This window comes from Coregonus clupeaformis, chromosome 20 (genome assembly GCF_020615455.1).
Source record: "Coregonus clupeaformis isolate EN_2021a chromosome 20, ASM2061545v1, whole genome shotgun sequence".
NCBI classification, from domain to species: domain Eukaryota; kingdom Metazoa; phylum Chordata; class Actinopteri; order Salmoniformes; family Salmonidae; genus Coregonus; species Coregonus clupeaformis.
The window spans coordinates 35000456-35018351 of NC_059211.1; the positions used below are offsets into that span (position 1 = coordinate 35000456).

At 40.9% G+C, this 17896-nt stretch overlaps 1 protein-coding gene across 5 annotated transcripts in view; it reads right to left on the bottom strand.

Annotated features, from left to right (window-relative positions):
- Nucleotides 1–7482: 7482 nt before the first annotated feature.
- sec16b (SEC16 homolog B, endoplasmic reticulum export factor) overlaps nucleotides 7483–17896 on the bottom strand; it is a 35826-nt gene continuing 25412 nt past the window's right edge. For 3 of the 5 annotated variants that reach the window (XM_041840254.1, XM_041840253.1, XM_041840255.1), the window contains 10 exons: nucleotides 17747–17858; nucleotides 16367–16472; nucleotides 16001–16138; nucleotides 15286–15405; nucleotides 14792–14876; nucleotides 14101–14379; nucleotides 13878–13906; nucleotides 13577–13744; nucleotides 13209–13313; nucleotides 10250–11794 (listed from right to left, as the gene is read on the bottom strand). In XM_041840254.1, the coding sequence (XP_041696188.1) occupies nucleotides 11669–11794; nucleotides 13209–13313; nucleotides 13577–13744; nucleotides 13878–13906; nucleotides 14101–14379; nucleotides 14792–14876; nucleotides 15286–15405; nucleotides 16001–16138; nucleotides 16367–16472; nucleotides 17747–17858 (1268 nt within the window). In that variant the 3' untranslated portion in view covers nucleotides 10250–11668. Of the gene's footprint in view, nucleotides 8963–9962; nucleotides 9999–10249; nucleotides 11795–13208; nucleotides 13314–13576; nucleotides 13745–13877; nucleotides 13907–14100; nucleotides 14380–14791; nucleotides 14877–15285; nucleotides 15406–16000; nucleotides 16139–16366; nucleotides 16473–17746; nucleotides 17859–17896 lie in introns of those variants that run through there. The other 2 variants (XR_005994516.1, XM_041840256.1) reach the window with 2 other exon arrangements.

Genomic DNA, 17896 nt, shown 5'->3' on the forward strand with positions numbered 1-17896 from the left:
TGGGGGCGTGCTCAGTCCTCTTTTTTTCCTGTAGTCCACAATCATCTCCTTTGTCTTGGTCACGTTGAGGGAGAGGTTGTTGTCCTGGCACCACACGGCCAGGTCTCTGACCTCCTCCCTATAGGCTGTCTCATCGTTGTCTGTGATCAGGCCTACCACTGTTGTGTCGTCTGCAAACTTAATGATGGTGTTGGAGTCGTGCCTGGCCATGCAGTCATGGGTGAACAGGGAGTACAGGAGGGGACTGAGCACGCACCCCTGAGGGGCCCCCGTGTTGAGGATCAGCGTGGCAGATGTGTTGTTACCTATCCGTCAGGAAGTCCAGGATCCAGTTGCAGAGGGAGGTGTTTAGTCCCAGGATCCTTAGCTTAGTGATGAGCTTTGAGGGCACTATGGTGTTGAACGCTGAGCTGTGGTCAATGAATAGCATTCTCACGTAGGTGTTCCTCTTGTCCAGGTGGGAAAGGGCAGTGTGGAGTGCAATAGCGATTGCATCATCTGTGGATCTGTTGGGGCGGTATGCAAATTGGAGTGGGTCTAGGGTTTCTGGGATAATGGTGTTGATGTGAGCCATGACCAGTCTTTCAAAGCACTTCATGGCTACAGACGTCAGTGCTACTGGTCGGTAGTCATTTAGGCAGGTTATCTTAGTGTCCTTGGGCACAGGGACTATGGTGGTCTGCTTGAAACATGTTGGTATTACAGACTCAGTCAAGGACATGTTGAAAATGTCAGTGAAGACACTTGCCAGTTGGTCAGCACATGCTCGGAGTACACGTCCTGGTAATCCGTCTGGCCCTGCGGCCTTGTGAATGTTGACCTGCTTAAAAGTCTTACTCACATCGGCTACGGAGAGCATGGTCAAAACATATTGATTAAATGGTTGTAAAGAGGGGGAGAGGTCTGTCCGCGATAAAGAGACGCTCTGCTTTTTTGACACCACACTCCATGAAGCAAGTCCTGCAGTTTTATCTTATCTTGATTATTGTCCAGTCGTATGGTCAAGTGCAGCAAAAAAGGACCAAGTTAAGCTGCAGCTGGCCCAGAACAGAGCGGCACGTTTTGCTCTTCATTGTAATCAGAGGGCTATTATCAATACTATGCATTCCAGTCTCTCTTGGCTAAGAGTTGAGTAAAGACTGACTGCATCGCTTCTTGTTTTTCTAAGAAACATTGTGTTGGAAATTCCAAACTGTTTGCATAGTCAACGTACACACAACACTGACACACACACTTACCCCACCAGACATGCCACCAGGGGCCTTTTACATTCCCCAGGTCCAGAACAAATCCAAGGAAACGTACAGTATTATACAGAGCCATGATGGCATGGAACTCCCTTCCATCTCATATAGCGCAAGTGAAGAGAAAACCTGGTTTCAAAAAACAAATAAAACAACAACTCACGGCACAACGCCTCTCCCCAATGTGACCTACTTGTTGTGTGTATGTCCTGACATGTACAATGCATTCGGAAAGTATTCAGACCCCTTCCCTTTCTCCACATTTTGTTAGGCTACAGCCTTATTCTAAAATGGATTAAATCATCGTTTCCCCTCATCAATCTACACACAATACCCCATAATTACAAAGCGAAAACAGTTTTTTTGAAATGTTTGCAAATGTATTAAAAACGTAAAACAGAAATACCTTATTTACATAAGTATTCAGACCATTTGCTATGAGACTCGAAATTGAGCTCAGGTGCATCCTGTTTCCATTGATCATCCTTGAGATGTTTCTACAACTTGATTAGAGTCCACCTATGGTAAATTCAAAAAACAATTTAATCAATTTTAGAATAAGGCTGTAACATAACAAAATGTGGAAAAAGTCAAGGGGTCTGAACACGTTCTGAATGCACTGTATGTGGAACTGATAGATACACACACACATACTACATGTTAATGTTTTAAATGTATGTAAATTGTAAAGTATTTTGTCTGTAATGTTGTTTTCGTTATGTTTCGGACCCCAGTAAAACTAGCTGTCGCCATTGGCGTCGGCTAATGGGGATCCTAATATACCCATTACCTCAATTACCTCAACTACCTCATACCCCTGCACATTGACTCGGTACCGGTACTCCTTGTATATAGTCTCGTTATTGTTATTTTACTGTGTTACTATTTTCTTTTTTATTTTCTGCAAATTTTTCTTACTTTTTAACTCTGCATTGTTGGGAAAGGGCTCGTAAGTAAGCATCTCACGGTAAACACCTGTTGTAGTCGGTGCATGTGACAAATACAATTTGATCAAATCTAATTTAAAAAATCATATTTGTTTACCCATAAAACACTCTCACGTGACAACACATGATTACATATAGCAATATGCCTTTTTATAAATTCAGAGTAACTTTTTCATAGTTATGTCAATTTTGTTCATAAGTGTTTTGTGCATTTTCCATTGTGGAACTTACTTTGCAATTATCTGCATTGTTGCCATCTTATTTGTTTACCCATGAAATACTCTCACGTGACAACACAGGATTGCATTTAGTCAGTGTCCCCCCCAGTAGCCAAATCTTACTAGCAGCTGTCTCTCCTGTCTCTCTGGCTCTAGGGCTGAGAATAGTGACCCAGTGTCGAGCCAACGTGTCCTGGCCCCCGCCCTACACTGGCAGCCTCAGTAGCCTTGTACAAGCCTTGGTTTGAGCGTTTTCCACCATAAAATACCCCTCAGAGCCTGGTTCCTCTCTAGGTTTCTTCCTAGGTTCCTGCCTTTCTAAGGAGTTTTTCCTAGCCACCGTGCTTCTACATCTGCATTGCTTGCTGTTTGGGGTTTTAGGCTGGGTTTTTGTATAGCACTTTGTGACATCTGCTGATATAAAAGGTGCTTTATAAATGCATTTGATTTGATTTGATTGCATTTATTCAGTGTCCCCACCTTTAACACATGGAGAAAAGTCAAATGAAACACTATCTCCTACATCATCCAGCACATGTAGGCCACTTTATATATCTATTTAAAAAGCCACGTTTCGCCACAACTTCTTTAGGATGATGTGAAACAACAAAATCAGGAATGAGGGATGGTTTTCACTGTTGAGATGTGGTCCAGACCGGTGACTTGGCTGGGAATCTTACTAGCAGCTGTCTCTCCTGTCTCTCTGGCTCTAGGGCTGAGAATAGTGACCCAGTGTCGAGCCAACGTGTCCTGGCCCCCGCCCTATACTGGCAGCCTCAGTAGCCTTGTACAAGCCTTGGTTTGAGCGTTTTCCACCATAAAATACCCCTCAGAGCCTGGTTCCTCTCTAGGTTTCTTCCTAGGTTCCTGCCTTTCTAAGGAGTTTTTCCTAGCCACCGTGCTTCTACATCTGCATTGCTTGCTGTTTGGGGTTTTAGGCTGGGTTTCTGTATAGCACTTTGTGACTGCTGATGTAAAAAGTGCTTTATAAATTCATTTGATTTGATTTGATTTGATTGCATTTATTCAGTGTCCCCACCTTTAACACATGGAGAAAAGTCAAATGCAACACTATCTCCTACATCATCCAGCACATGTAGGCCACTTTATATATCTATTTAAAAAGCCACGTTTCGCCACGCCTTCTTTAGGGTGATGTGAAACAACAAAATCAGGAATGAGGGATGGTTTTCACTGTTGAGATGTGGTCCAGACCGGTGACTTGGCTGGGAATCTTACTAGCAGCTGTCTCTCCTGTCTCTCTGGCTCTAGGGTTGAGAATAGTGACCCAGTGTCCAGCCAACGTGCCCTGGCCCCCACCCATTACACTGGCAGCCTCAGTAGCCTAGCACGAGCCTTGGTTTGTGCGGGCCGGAACGGGTCATAGGAACAGGTGCCTATCTCCTGTTTCGGTAGCGTGAGGCAGCTTGATAAACAACACCCTCTGGATAGGACACTAGCCTATCGCCTACCCACAATCTATCTCATTAAAGGAAAACTCCACACAAAAACGAACTTTTGGTATTTGTTTCATTAGTCCATTGTTGACATAGTCCCAAAATATTTTGCTTGTCAGCAATCAAGCTTTCAAGATTTGTAACTTTTAAAATACAGAAATCATCCCGTATGATGCATTTTGCATTATATGATGCAAAACGCAGCATCATATGATGAAAAATGCATCATATGGGGAACGACTAATGTCAACAATGGACTACTGAAACAAATAACAAAATAGTTTTCCTTTAATGCTGAGTGCCAAGCAGAGACACATCGGGTCTCATTTTTACCGTTTTTGGTATGACTCCGCTGGGAATCAAACTCCCAACCTTCCAATATCAGGGTGGACACGCTAACCACAAGGCCACTGAGTTAGGGTGTTTTAGGGTGTGTCCCAAATGGCACCCTTTTCCCTATATTATGCACTACTAAAGTAGTACTTAAGTAGTAAAATACCATTACCACACACATACTTTCAATGTACACACGTTAATTTACAGTTCAAGTCACAGTACAGTAGACATGACATAAGGCACAACATACAGGTAACTACCAAAAGTCAGTGTCCCCACCTTTAACACATGGAGAAAAGTCAAATGCAACACTATCTCCTACATCATCCAGCACATGTAGGCCACTTTATATATCTATTTAAAAAGCCACGTTTCGCCACAACTTCTTTAGGATGATGTGAAACAACAAAATCAGGAATGAGGGATGGTTTTCACTGTTGAGATGTGGTCCAGACCGGTGACTTGGCTGGGAATCTTACTAGCTGCTGTCTTTCCAATCTCTAGGGCTGAGAATAGTGACCCAGTGTCCAGCCAACGTGTCCTGGAACCCGTTACACTGGCAGCCTCAGTAGCCTAGCAAGAGCCTTGATTTGTGCCAGCCGAAACGGCTCATAGGAGCAGGTGCCTATCTCCTGTTTCTGTAGCGTGAGGCAGCTTGATGTGGACAAACCATTAGGAACACCTGCACTTTCCATGACATAGGCTGACCAGGTGAAAGCTATGATCCCTTATTGATGTCACTTGTTAAATCCACTTCAATGAGTGTAGATGAAGGGGAGGAGACAGGTTAACCTTTTACTGCAGTGGGCTAAATCAGGTTCACACAGTGTTTCTTGGTAGTCTTAAACAAATCTACTTTGAAACAAAAGTATTCACCTCACACACTTGGTTATGGACTTAAAAAAGAAGACACCTGTAACATGTCAGATATAGAGTTGAAATGTATTCAATGTTGAGTTTGCACTTTATATACATCGCAAAAGACTGAAATATAACAAACCAGTTTTTTTTATATATATATATATATATATATATATATATATATATATAATGTTTATTAATTATGAAATTATGAAATTATGAAAATTATGAATAACATTCCATCCATGAGGCCACAAGAGGGTGATTTGGTCATTTGACTGCAGGAAAGGGCTACAGAATAATTTTTAAGCATTGAGACAATTGAGACATGGATTGCGTATAATGTGCCATTCAGAGGGTAAATGGGCAAGACAAAAGATTTAAGTGCCTTTGAATGGGGTATGGTAGTATGTGCCAGGCGCACCGGTTTGTAACGCTGCTGGGTTTTTCACACTCAACAGTTTCCCATGTGTATCAAGAATGGTCCACCACCCAAAGGACATCCAGCGAACTTGACACAACTGTGGGAAGCATTGGAGTCAACATGGGACAGCATCCCGGTGGAATACTTGACACCTTGTAGAGTCCATGCCCCAATGAAGTGAGGACCAAAAGGGTGTGCAACTCAATACTAGGACGGTGTTCCTAATGTTTTGTACACTCAGTGTATAGTGCACTACTAAAGTAGCACTGAAGTATAAAAATGGGAATAGTGTTCATTTGGGACACATCCTGAGGCTGCCAGTGTAATGGGTGGGGGCCAGAACACGTTGGCTGGACACTGGGTCACTATTCCCAGCCCTAGAGCCAGGAGAGTTGACTAATGGTAAAAGGAGATGGGACCAGGCGTATTGCGAAATGCTTCACCCCTGCTTGAAAGGCATCGTATGACATTTCAATTATGGACGGGCTCTTCCCATGTAAATTTCAATTTTCACAAGATTCAGTTTCGCTGGGCCTTAACCGCAATATATTTCTGTAAAACACAGTGGCAAATAATTGTCTATCATAAATAGATATAGTAACATGATTGAATAACACTTATAAGTGTATCAAACCAAAGTTCATTAAAACACTTGTCAATTAATATTTATTGTGAAACATAACTGAGAGATTTAATGCATAGGTTTCTGTATTAAGCAAACCATATACAAATTACTAAGGCCATAGATTACTTCCATAAAATATAATACATGTTTGCACAGTGTCTTCTGGACCTATACTTGTCTATACAAACTCTGATTAAATTAAATTAAAAACATTGATAATACCCTGAAGGAATGTTCTTACATTTACAGTACATTCAAATACAAAGACAAGGCATTGTTCTCTGAGAGAGAAATAAAATAAAAATAATCATGCATATCGCATATCCCCTCTTGTGATATAATGAATCCACTAGGCTAGTTTAGAATACCACTAGAATAATATCCTGTTAATGGTACCTGGGAACAGGCCATGTGGCCAGGGCCAGACTGTTCCACAAGGGTATGTGTGTCACAGAATACAGAGTGTGTGACTTTTTTTTATTTGTATATACACTACCGGTCAAAAGTTTTAGAACACCTACTCATTCAAGGGTTTTTCTTTATTTTTACTATTTTCTACATTGTAGAATAATAGTGAAGACATCAAAACTATGAAATAACACATATGGAATCATGTGCAAAGCTGTCATCAAGGCAAAGGGTGGCTATTTGAAGAATCTCAAATATAAAATATATTTTGATTTGTTTAACACTTTTCTGGTTACTACATGATTCCATATGTGTTATTTCATAGTTTTGATGTCTTCACTATTATTCTACAATGTAGAAAATAGTAAAAATAAAGAAAAACCCTTGAATGAGTAGGTGTTCTAAAACTTTTGACCAGTAGTGTAGTTTATTCTCCATTAGTCAGCACCTTTACAAATATTTTGGGGTGTGCCAGATCTATGTTTTGGCTGATACTGTGGCACATACCCCTAAGAAAAAGTTTGGCCTTGTGGTCCTGGCTGTTTGGCCTCATTATACAGGCTCTGGCTGATCAATAGGGTCTGGTTGGTGTCCTGATTGAGGTACAGTATATCCCAACCCTGTACTACTCCCACTACTATGCACCATCCAACGTCACCAAAGGGAAATCCTCTCTGACGTCACGTTACCACTCCTGACATAACCAGAACATTTCCCAGGGGGGCCCTGACCTATGCCTTAGTGTGAGTTATAAACAAACTAAATAAAAACGTTCGGTCCTATACACAATACCTAGGGTATCTATCCTGTAACCAGGATTACAACAGACTCTCTTTCTCTCTAATTTTTTTTCTACAAACTCTGTCCTCTGAAAGAACTGACCAGGTGAAAGGAGACAGCTGGCCTAATGATGAACTTTCACCTGTCAAGACTTTTCCATGGATGTTGTGTAGGCCTGTGTCTGTTTTAACTGTTTATTCCATGTCCCTGTTTTTGTTGTGGATTTTTTTAACGCATTGCATTTTCTGTACACAAAGTAAATTTCTGTGAACATTTAAATCTTTGTCATATAGCAGGCCCTCGACCAGAGCGACTTACAGTAATGCATTCATCTTAACAACAAGACATTAGGGTATATCTAATAATGTAATATAATATACAGTAATCAGTGCAGGTGAAGGAAAGCAGACAAGGAGGACAGATTTTTTTACAATTGAGAAACAACCATAGACGATGATCTATTAAAATCAGTCTCAATCTTGACGTCTAGTGAGGAGAAGAACATCCACCTATACAGAACCTGCTGAAAAGAAGGTCCTGTATAGATCTATGTTCAACCAGCAACTATCATATAATCACAATGATCACATTGTTTACACTATACAGTGTTAGCATCATCAGCTATTAACACTTAATTAAACTTTGAATTATAATTTGCAAGCTAGGCAGCAACTACAGTGCACCAATCTTTCAGCCAATAACCAACATAAAGGCCTTTCAAGGTCAAGATATCAGAATAATTCATGCAATCGACGACACCTAAGATAATATGGTCCTACTGAATAAAAATATATACAGCTAGAAATTGATATCTTGCCTTATCACACAACATGATTTACAAGCTTGCATTGGAGTTTGTCATAAAAGTGTTATTTTATGTATAGAATGTGTTGGTGACTACACATGAGTTAACGCAAACGTCTAGAAGATACTGAATTACCAAGGACTTGAGACTTGGTCCATAAAACCTTAGGACTTGCCTTGATTTGAGCTTACAATTCACAACTTGGGACTTGACTTGAGATTTGACCCTTTCTACATAACCTTTCTTGGACTTTAGGACTTGAAATTAACTTGTGACTTGAAATCAATGATTAGACAAAGATAGGTATATCTAAACATGAGTCATTGTTGCATATAGCTACAAAATATGACCAATGAGACTTGAGACTTACTCCAAATATAACTTGGGACTTGACTTTTCTTGGATCCTTTACTTGTGATTTACTTGACCAGCTTTACTACTTCCACTACTTTGCAGCGTCGATGCTGGCCATTTCCCCCCTCTGTCAGCTCAGGGGAACCAGATCTCAGCTGTTTAGTTCTCTCAGTGAACACTGAGCCCTTAAAAGCCGACTCACTCCCCCTGCCTGCCTGCGTAGCCTCCCAACTCAACACATGATGTCAAAATACTGTCCGGCTGAAAGGGCATCCGAGAATAGATATGTGGGTTGTGGCCTGGTTGGCATTGGGGTCCTGCACAGTGTTCATACATTCATACAATCCCAGTTCAGACATTTAAGGGGTCAGTATGCTGTCCTTCGGTTGATTTTGTTGTGCTTCTCTTCTGGGTCAGGGTTATTCCTGAGTGCTGTTGAGTGCTATTTTATATGAGACATCTATATATGTCAGGGTTATTCCATGATTGTGGCATTACAAATCCTGCAAAAAGCAAGAAGGGAATAGTAAATCAATGAAGTACTGTAAAGACCAGCTAAAGCTATGTTTAAACTGTCAATGTACTGTAAAACCAGTACAGTTACTGTAAAACCCATTAAAGCTATTTTAAACTGGCTTTTGTAATGAGACCAGTTACAGTAAGACAACTTAAATATTTTTTAAACTGGCCAGTTACTGTAAAACCAGTAGTTACTGTAAGACCAGTACAGTTATTTTAAGACCAGTACAGTTACTGTAAAACCAGTACAGTTACTGTAAGACCAGTTAAATCTATTTAAACAGGTTTTTGTAGTGAGAGTTTGCTTGTTGACCCAGCCTGGTCTGATACACTAGACGTAACATAGTAAAATCCGGGACACAAAAATTTGTATGATATGTTACATTTACATTTACATTTTAGTCATTTAGCAGACGCTCTTATCCAGAGCGACTTACAGTTAGTGAGTGCATACATTATTTTAATGTTATTTTTTTCATACTGGCTCCCCGTGTTACATTTGGTATGGTTACATAGAAGGTTACTTAAGGCAACAAAATGAAAGTAGGGTTGTTAGTCGGGGTGGATGGGTAGACGTATAACACGAACATCTAGCAACCCAAAGGTTGTGTGTTCGAATCTCATCACAGACAATTATAGCTAATCTGCAACTACTTACTACTTTGCAACTACTTAGGTAAAAATTAGGGTTAGCTAACACGCTAACTCCTCACCCTAACCTTAACCCCTAGCCTAGCTAATGTTAGCCACCTAGCTAATTTTAGCGTTAGCCACCTAGCTAATGTTAGCGACAACAAATTGGAATTTGTAACACATCATACTTTTTGCAAATTCGTAACATATTGTACAAATTGCAATTCGTAACATATCATATGAAATGGATGATGGACATCCACAAATGAATACATACCATTCGAAACGTAACCTATCATACTAATTGGGAGTGTCCTGGATTTACGTTTATTTATTGACCAGACATCTTACCTGTGACATGAGCCCACTTCTAGCCCAGCTGCTGACCTGCATACAGACATAAACACCATATTTGTATTTGTATTTATTAGGGATCCCCATTAGTTCCTGCCAAGGCAGCAGCTACTCTTCCTTGGGTCCAAACACATTAAGGCACTTGCACCACACATAAAACAGTACATCATATAACATTATTACAGCACTACATATTTACAATCCAAAATGTATAATACCACCATACAATAATATTACACGCATGACTGTAAGTCGCTTTGGATAAAAGCGTCTGCTAAATGGCATATTATTATATTATTATTACAATGTATGTGTGTGTAGAGTGCGTGTGCTAGTGTGTGTGTGCGCGTATGCATGTGTGAATATCACACTCATGTTGGACATAGGAAAAACATTTCCTTGGCTGCAACCTATCTAGATTAATGACAGAATGTACGGTACTTAAAAAGTATTATTAGATTGGTTAAAGTTTTTTTTTACGGTATGTGTTGCAGAGTTTGTCAGGGTTATGCAGGGTAGTGCAATGGTTGTAATGCATACTTTGCTCCAGATTCAAAGTTCAAAGGGCAGCAATGATTTAGCAACAAGTTGCATACAACTTGTTTGTGAATAATATGACAGTTATAAACCATAGTTTAAACAAGTTAACCATATCATCTATAGTTTAGATAATGATAAAAGGGAGGGACACTCATAGAAATCAAGGTTATATCTCATATACAATAGCACTCAGGTCAAATATCACATGAGCACTGTTTTCTCATTGAGAAAATCATATATTCACAAAAAAGCATTGTTATAAAACCATTTGTATTTCTCTGTTGTACTCATTCTGCTGTTTAAAGACTTGAGCCACTGAAAGGATCCTACAGCAGACCAAATGTCAGACAATCACTCACTGGTGTGCTCTAACATTCAATTTCACTATCACTGGGCGCACTAACACTATTAATAGGAGCACTAACACTATCAATGGAAGCACTATAACTAAATGGTGGCGCATGTTGGGTATTTCTTTACAAAAGAAGCAACAGTCAAAATTCCTCACTTCATGTTAGCCTAGGCAAGCATACAGTTGTCTTTCAGCCTGAATATGTCTGGTTCAAGAGGCAGTCACAGAGGATGGGAGGATGGGGGTGCCATTTTTTTTTAAACGCCCGAAAGGAGACAATGTATCGGGAGCACTACAGGTATCCCAAAAAAACATCCACCATTGCTCTGGAGTGGGGAATCAGAAATCAGAAAAACAGGAAAAATCCAACAAAAGATTGTAAAATTGTTTGAAGAGTCGAAGTTCCAGGCACTCCAGATGGGTTTTAAAGTTAAAAAGCCTTTATCTACAGGGCATAGAGGATTGGACACTGTTCTGCACATTATTCCTGCATTTCTGCAGTTCCAACATGCAGTCATCCATTAAATATCAATGTGAATGGCAATGCAGAATGGTCCTACAGCTCTGTTCTTGCAACCATGTAAATGCTTGTCACCAAAAACATGCCTCTGTAACGTAATCAATGCATGCAAAAACATGCATTGATTAGGCTACATGTCAGTTATTGGCTATGAACCAAAAGATTGTCACCACAAATATTGTATTATCATTAATGATTTGTGTATGTGTACAGGTGTATGATGTATGGTGGGGTGGTTGCAGCAAAACATACAAACTTGAGTCTATGTGTTGTCCAATGCATTCCGCACCGTTATTCACCCGCTTTTCGAGAAAAGGGGTTGATACCAGTAGACGCAGGCTGGGTAGGAAAATTGGCTGCAGGGATGTTGGTAGTGGGCGGGGGTGGGAAAGAGAATAGGGAAGTGGGAGGCGTCTCCTGAGGAAATACACATACATTATGTTACATTATCGCCCAAGACCCACTGACCTACTATTGCACAATGATGTAACCGACGAATACATACCGAGGGGCACTAAGGATACAGATGTAGGATCTTAATTTGACAAGTATTGCCTTAGCAAAATAATCCTGCAGCAACAGTATTCGAACGTTAGTCCATAATGTTGCTTGATCGGTGATTAGGCTATTAGCTGGACAAAAGTAGGCTACATGAAAAGTGCAATACTGCTAATATAACCTGTGTTATTGCGGATTTTCGATGAATTTATGGAAATCACAAAGCTCATCTGGAACAAAAGAGTGATCAAATGAAGATCCTACAGCTGTACTAAGGGGTCATCACTCGGAAAGTCAACTACCTTACATTGAATTCATTTTACGGCACTAGGACGCGTTAGGTTTGCTTATCTCTCAGAACCTCCATTTAAAGGGGCATACATAGACTGATATGACTGGGATTGTCAATAGCTTCTCCGTGGTGAGTTTTGAGAGTTTACCGTCTTTGACACAAGGAAAGCTACTTTTGTTTCTGATTATGTAATCATGTATTTAGGCTGTTTCTGAAAAGCTTTACTTTGACAATTGGAAGGCTATATTTTGCATTGATAATTTACAACAATTTATCAGCCAGTTAGTCTCAAACATTTTGAAATCACTTAATAACAAAAAACAATACAATAATTTGAATTACTTGTGACTTGACTTATTGGCATATTTAGAGCAACTTTTAAAAAAAGATATGTTTTAATCTAACTTGCATGATACAATGCTCTCAGGAAAGTAGTAGTTAAACCTCTACCATTTATGATACATATGGTTAATATGCATTGTATCATTGTAGCTTATGCTTTATCATTGTAGCTTATGGATCATAGCTGTACAATTCAGATGCTATGGACAACAAAATAGCTAAACTACAGAAACAGTATTTATGCAGAATGTGTTGCAAACATTGCCATAGAACTGGAAAGAGTTGGTTGACCGACAGCAAATACCATACCTTACTTAGAGCTAGTGGTTGACCTCCATTAAAAAGGTTCAATGGGTCTACATTCAAACTAAACATCATCACCACCTCCAATGGGTCTTATGAGAAGTACAAGGAGGTCAAATGCTCTGAATATCATAATAATAATAATAATAATAATAGCCAAAACTGTCGGCCTTAGTGGTTAATTTGAAGAATCCTTTTAATTTTAAAATATTGTTTTCAACTAAGTTTATAATTTTCTTTCCCATCATCATCAAAATGTTATTATGTCTATCGACATAATTTGTTGGACGGTAAACTACAAAACCTAAACTTGAGATCACTGACTTGAAAGTGCATGCTGTTATGTCCCCCATCTAACAGCTAGGTAAGAGTTAAGTAGGTCTGCTTGACCCTTACCATAGTGGGAACTGGGTCAGCTGAGTCGGCATCCTGAGGCGCCTCACTTTGCTCCTCTTTGGGTTTGTGTTTGAACCAGCTGCTAAACCACCCTGACTTGGTGCTCTGATCAGACACAGACACAGACACACACAGAGAGAGAGAGAATGAGAGAGAGAGATGGAGACACAGAGAGACACACAGACAGAGAGAGACACAGAGAGAGAGAGAGAGTGAGAGATGGAGACACACAGAGAGAGAGAGAGAGAGAGAGAGAGAGAGAGAGAGAGAGAGAGAGAGAGAGAGAGAGAGAGAGAGTCTTATTAAAACAAAACTCTGGTTCTTATCTGATGCTGTCGAGATGATGACAGGCTTCAGGCTCCGCCCACCTGTTTTGGTTGGATTTTGTCCGGCTCTGAGGCCTTGCCCTCCTGCGTGATGGTTGCCTGGTGCCCTCCCTGCTGCCATGCCTGCTGACCTCCATAACCATACTCCTGGCCATACTGCTGACTATACTCTGCCACCGGCATCATGCCAGCATTCACATGGACCCCTATCTGCATAGGACAGACAGATATACAGACTGTAATTTGACATGTCCACTTATTTGTATGCCCCAATAGGGGGTATGTTTGTGTATATACATCTAATGTATGTTTGGTAGCCAATAAAACTCTCCTGAGGACTCACCATGCCTGGGCCAGCAGATGGATCACCCCCTAGAACAATACAATGAAATCAAAGCATGAGGTCCTCATATCACAGTTAACAACAGAAACATGTAAGAAGATTCACAAAATGAGTAAAGAGGAGTGAAATTAAATGAGCATGTTTCATTTTAACCACCAGAAACAGGGTTGAATCATTAGTATGTTTGATCAATCAAAACCAGAGCCCTCATCCGTTGTCTCACCTTCCTTTTCTAAAGGAGGACAGTCCAGTGTAGGATGCTGAGATGAAGTCTGAGGCTGAAGCTGGGCAGTGTCTGTGTAGTGGTAACTGTAGTGGCCTCCCACCACTAGGGGCACTGCAGGCTGAGCGTTAGAAGCCATAACTGGCAGAGGAGGCTGGGTGTTGATCTGCTGTGCCTGCACGTGCTGTTGTTGTTGCTCTTCTGCTGCTTTGTGGTAGAATAATTCAGCATCCGGTCCCTGGTCATCTCCCCTCACAGAAAGGTCACCGGTGTCCGATTCTACAGCGAAACCAATGGAGTGAAGACAAACATTACAACACTGGAGTGCGTTCCAAATGGCACCCCATTCCCTATCAAATGCACTACTTTTGACCAGGGACATGGTTCTAACACTGTGCAACTGGTTGATAGGACGAGCCCTCTGATGAGTCATCATGCAACTCTGATACATGAGACACTACGCCCAGGTGGAATAAGAGGGTACCACACCATACAGACACAGAGCAGAGAAATACTGTATGTCTGTTCAGCTTATATGTGGCACAAATGTTGGCCCTACATCACCCAAGTGGATGAGGTGAGTTCCCCCTTACTATGTAAACGCTTTTGATCATCTGGAAAAGTGCTATATGAGTCCAATAAATTGTTATTAATTGTCCATTGAAATAATGATCTGGGACTGTAGGTTTACCTGAATACACTCTGCTCTCCTCATGGGCCAATGCACTCCCTTCTGCTGGTGACTGGTATGTATCACTACAACCATTGCTCCCCATCTAAGTAAATACATATGTTTTAACCATAGCATCATAATGTGTAGAGAATGTTTTGGAAGAGACAAAAAATACACAATTAAGATCATAAGGGTCTGGTATTGTTTGAACTATATCATTTGAATGGTACGAAGGGGTTATAATGTAGTAATAACAATGTTACCAGTGTCTATGTAAGGTCAACCATTGTGCTGACTGTGGCAAGTTAAAAACCTGAGTCTAGTCTTGCCAGCTGGACTATAGTAAATACGTAATCATCATCTCCAACACAAACAGAGGAACATGTGAAAATGTGACGAGAGAGAGAGAGAGAGAGAGAGAGAGAGAGAGAGAGAGAGAGAGAGAGAGAGAGAGAGAGAGAGAGAGAGAGAGAGAGGACGGGTAAAATTATGATGCATTGTGGTGTGGTCACCTGTATTCCCTGCTGTCTGTATCTCAGCTGCTTTAGCCAGTCAGGCTCCTGTCCAGGCCTGTTGTCAGCTGTGTCACTGAGCTGTCCCATTCCCTCACACTGCTTCAGCCGCTCTGCCAGCTGGGAGGAGAGGACACACACACAGGGAAAGTGCTGAGCAAACACACACACACACCGCTAGTGTTTTTAAGGCACTCCTTTACAGTAGATTAGTGCCTAATCTGGTACCCCCTGGAACAGGTCCTTCCTGTCCATGTAATGGTTTCATTATGACCTAAAAGGGAAAACTGATCCTAGATCAGCATTCCTACTCTGAGACGCTTTATGAATACAGGCCCTGAAGTGATTGGATACTAGGAATGCAATATGGCATAAAATGAGTGTATGATACATACAGTACATGTCAGAGTACGCTACTTATATAAGTTCTCCCTGCAGACTGTGTTTAGCGTATGTATGGAAGTGCATAGATAGGTGTGCATGAATGTATCATGACTTTACATTTTAGTCATTTAGCAGACGCTCTTATCCAGAGCAATTAGGGTTAAGTGCCTTGCTCAAGGGCACACAGGCAGATTTTTCACCTAGTCAGTTCAGGGATTCGAACCAGCTACCGTTCGGTTACTGGCCCAACGCTCTTAACCGCTAGTCTACCTAGCGCCGAAGTGCTACATATGATGTGTATATGTCAGAGTATCATGATAAAGTGCTCTACCTTGATAAGCTCTCCCAGCAGCACCATGCTGGGCTCCTGCAGTCTGAGTAAAGACATCCCTATCACCTCACAGTAGTGGAAGGCCTGGGACGCCAGCCCCGCATCCAGCAGACGACACGCATACAGGAACTTATACACCTGGGAATGACACAACAGGTTGTAACAAGACAACAACACAACAGCACAACCTACAGTAGCCACATGGAAAAAGCTAAACATCATTTCACTGTATCCTGGCCTAGAGAAAGCTTAATAGCAAAATACTGATGGAATCACAACTCTGTATTGACTTATGAGTTCCAAATCTGGCAAATTATGGACAAATCATACTAGTCATAAAAAACACAAAAAATGAATATTAACTACCTGGAAAGGGGGGATACAGAAGAATTTATCTCCAAGTCTCTGGCAGTACTCAAATAACTCTGTGCACCGAATGGCAGAATTCTGAGCAAACTCTTTGAATGGGAGACTGTGGGGGAGGAAAACACATTCAGTTCTTAGCAGACGTTGTGTGACATAGTTTCTCACATCATTTTTAAACATAAAAAAGTTACCATTGGGACTACTACTACTACTTGCTACCTACTAGCTTCCCGACTAAGTCTTAAGAAGGCTTAAGTAACTGTCCAGTAAAAATCTAACTTTTAAAAGTTAATATTCTGTTAACTCATACCCAAATAATGTTGTTGACTTGTCCTATACTCGTATTTTTGGCCAAAGCATCCATTGGAGAAAATAAACACTTAAAAAACTCCACTTTAAACTTGTATCGCAACAAGACCGTTTAATAAAATGCTTGCTATTTCCTCATAGAACATGATGTCATGTTGGCTCATTGGCTGAGCTGGCCAATCAGCGGCCTACTTGCATGAATATTTTTAAGAACCTGTATACACCCACACCATTCTGTTGTTAGGGTACGCCCACACCATTCCAACACAGAAAAGCTGCTTTTTAACATACCTAATTAAAAACATTTGGAAGGGAAACTATTTCACTCATATTTTAATTAATTATATGTAATATTTCATAGAAATATGGAAACACTGGACAGTTACTTTAAAAGGCGTTTCTAGCTCAATATCAAATAATTTCTGGGTAACAATTAACTACCTTACTGTGATTGTTTTCAAATTAAAATGGTAAAAAAGAAACTAGGGCAAAAACCAAAACGTGCACCCAGGGGGGGCCCCAGGACCGAGTTTGGGAAACCCTGTATTAACTGATGTCACCAGGAAGGCCAAAACTCCATCCCACCAAAACAGGCTGGAATTTCAAGTGGCCTTTTCAAACAGCTTACACTAAAAGGGCATTAACATAATTTTACAATTTCACAGTATTATTCCAACCTCATAGTGTGGAAATATATATAAAACACAGGAAAATCACGTTTTTGACTGTGCTGGGCCTTTAAGTAGGACTTAGTGGTTTTCATACCAGTCATGCTACGATAATAGCAGCATTATGTTGTGGCATTAGTTACCGCAATCAAGAGCTATTACTTTCATGCCCATAGGAGCATCCACCCTCACATCGGCACCTCCATCGTGTGTACCCCTCAGAAATGGGTGCATGACATCCCTGTTCTGCAAGACATTTTGCTGTGCTGTTCTACAGTGAGTCCCAGAGGACATTCCCCCCTCGTTAGGAAGATATAATAGTGAAAGAGGGGATCACCACCCAGAAAGTTGACAAGTGAAAGGAGCGTTAACAGAATCTGGGTCATATTACAGCTGAGCTCACCTGTTGCAGTTGCCCAGAAGCACCAGTCTCTCTGTCTTGGCTGTGTAGACGCCAAAAGGAGCGTAAGCCGTCAGATAGCAGATATGAGCAGCATGTGACAGCCCTCTGGAGGCTGGGGAGAGACAACACTAAGGTTATGTAACAAATGGC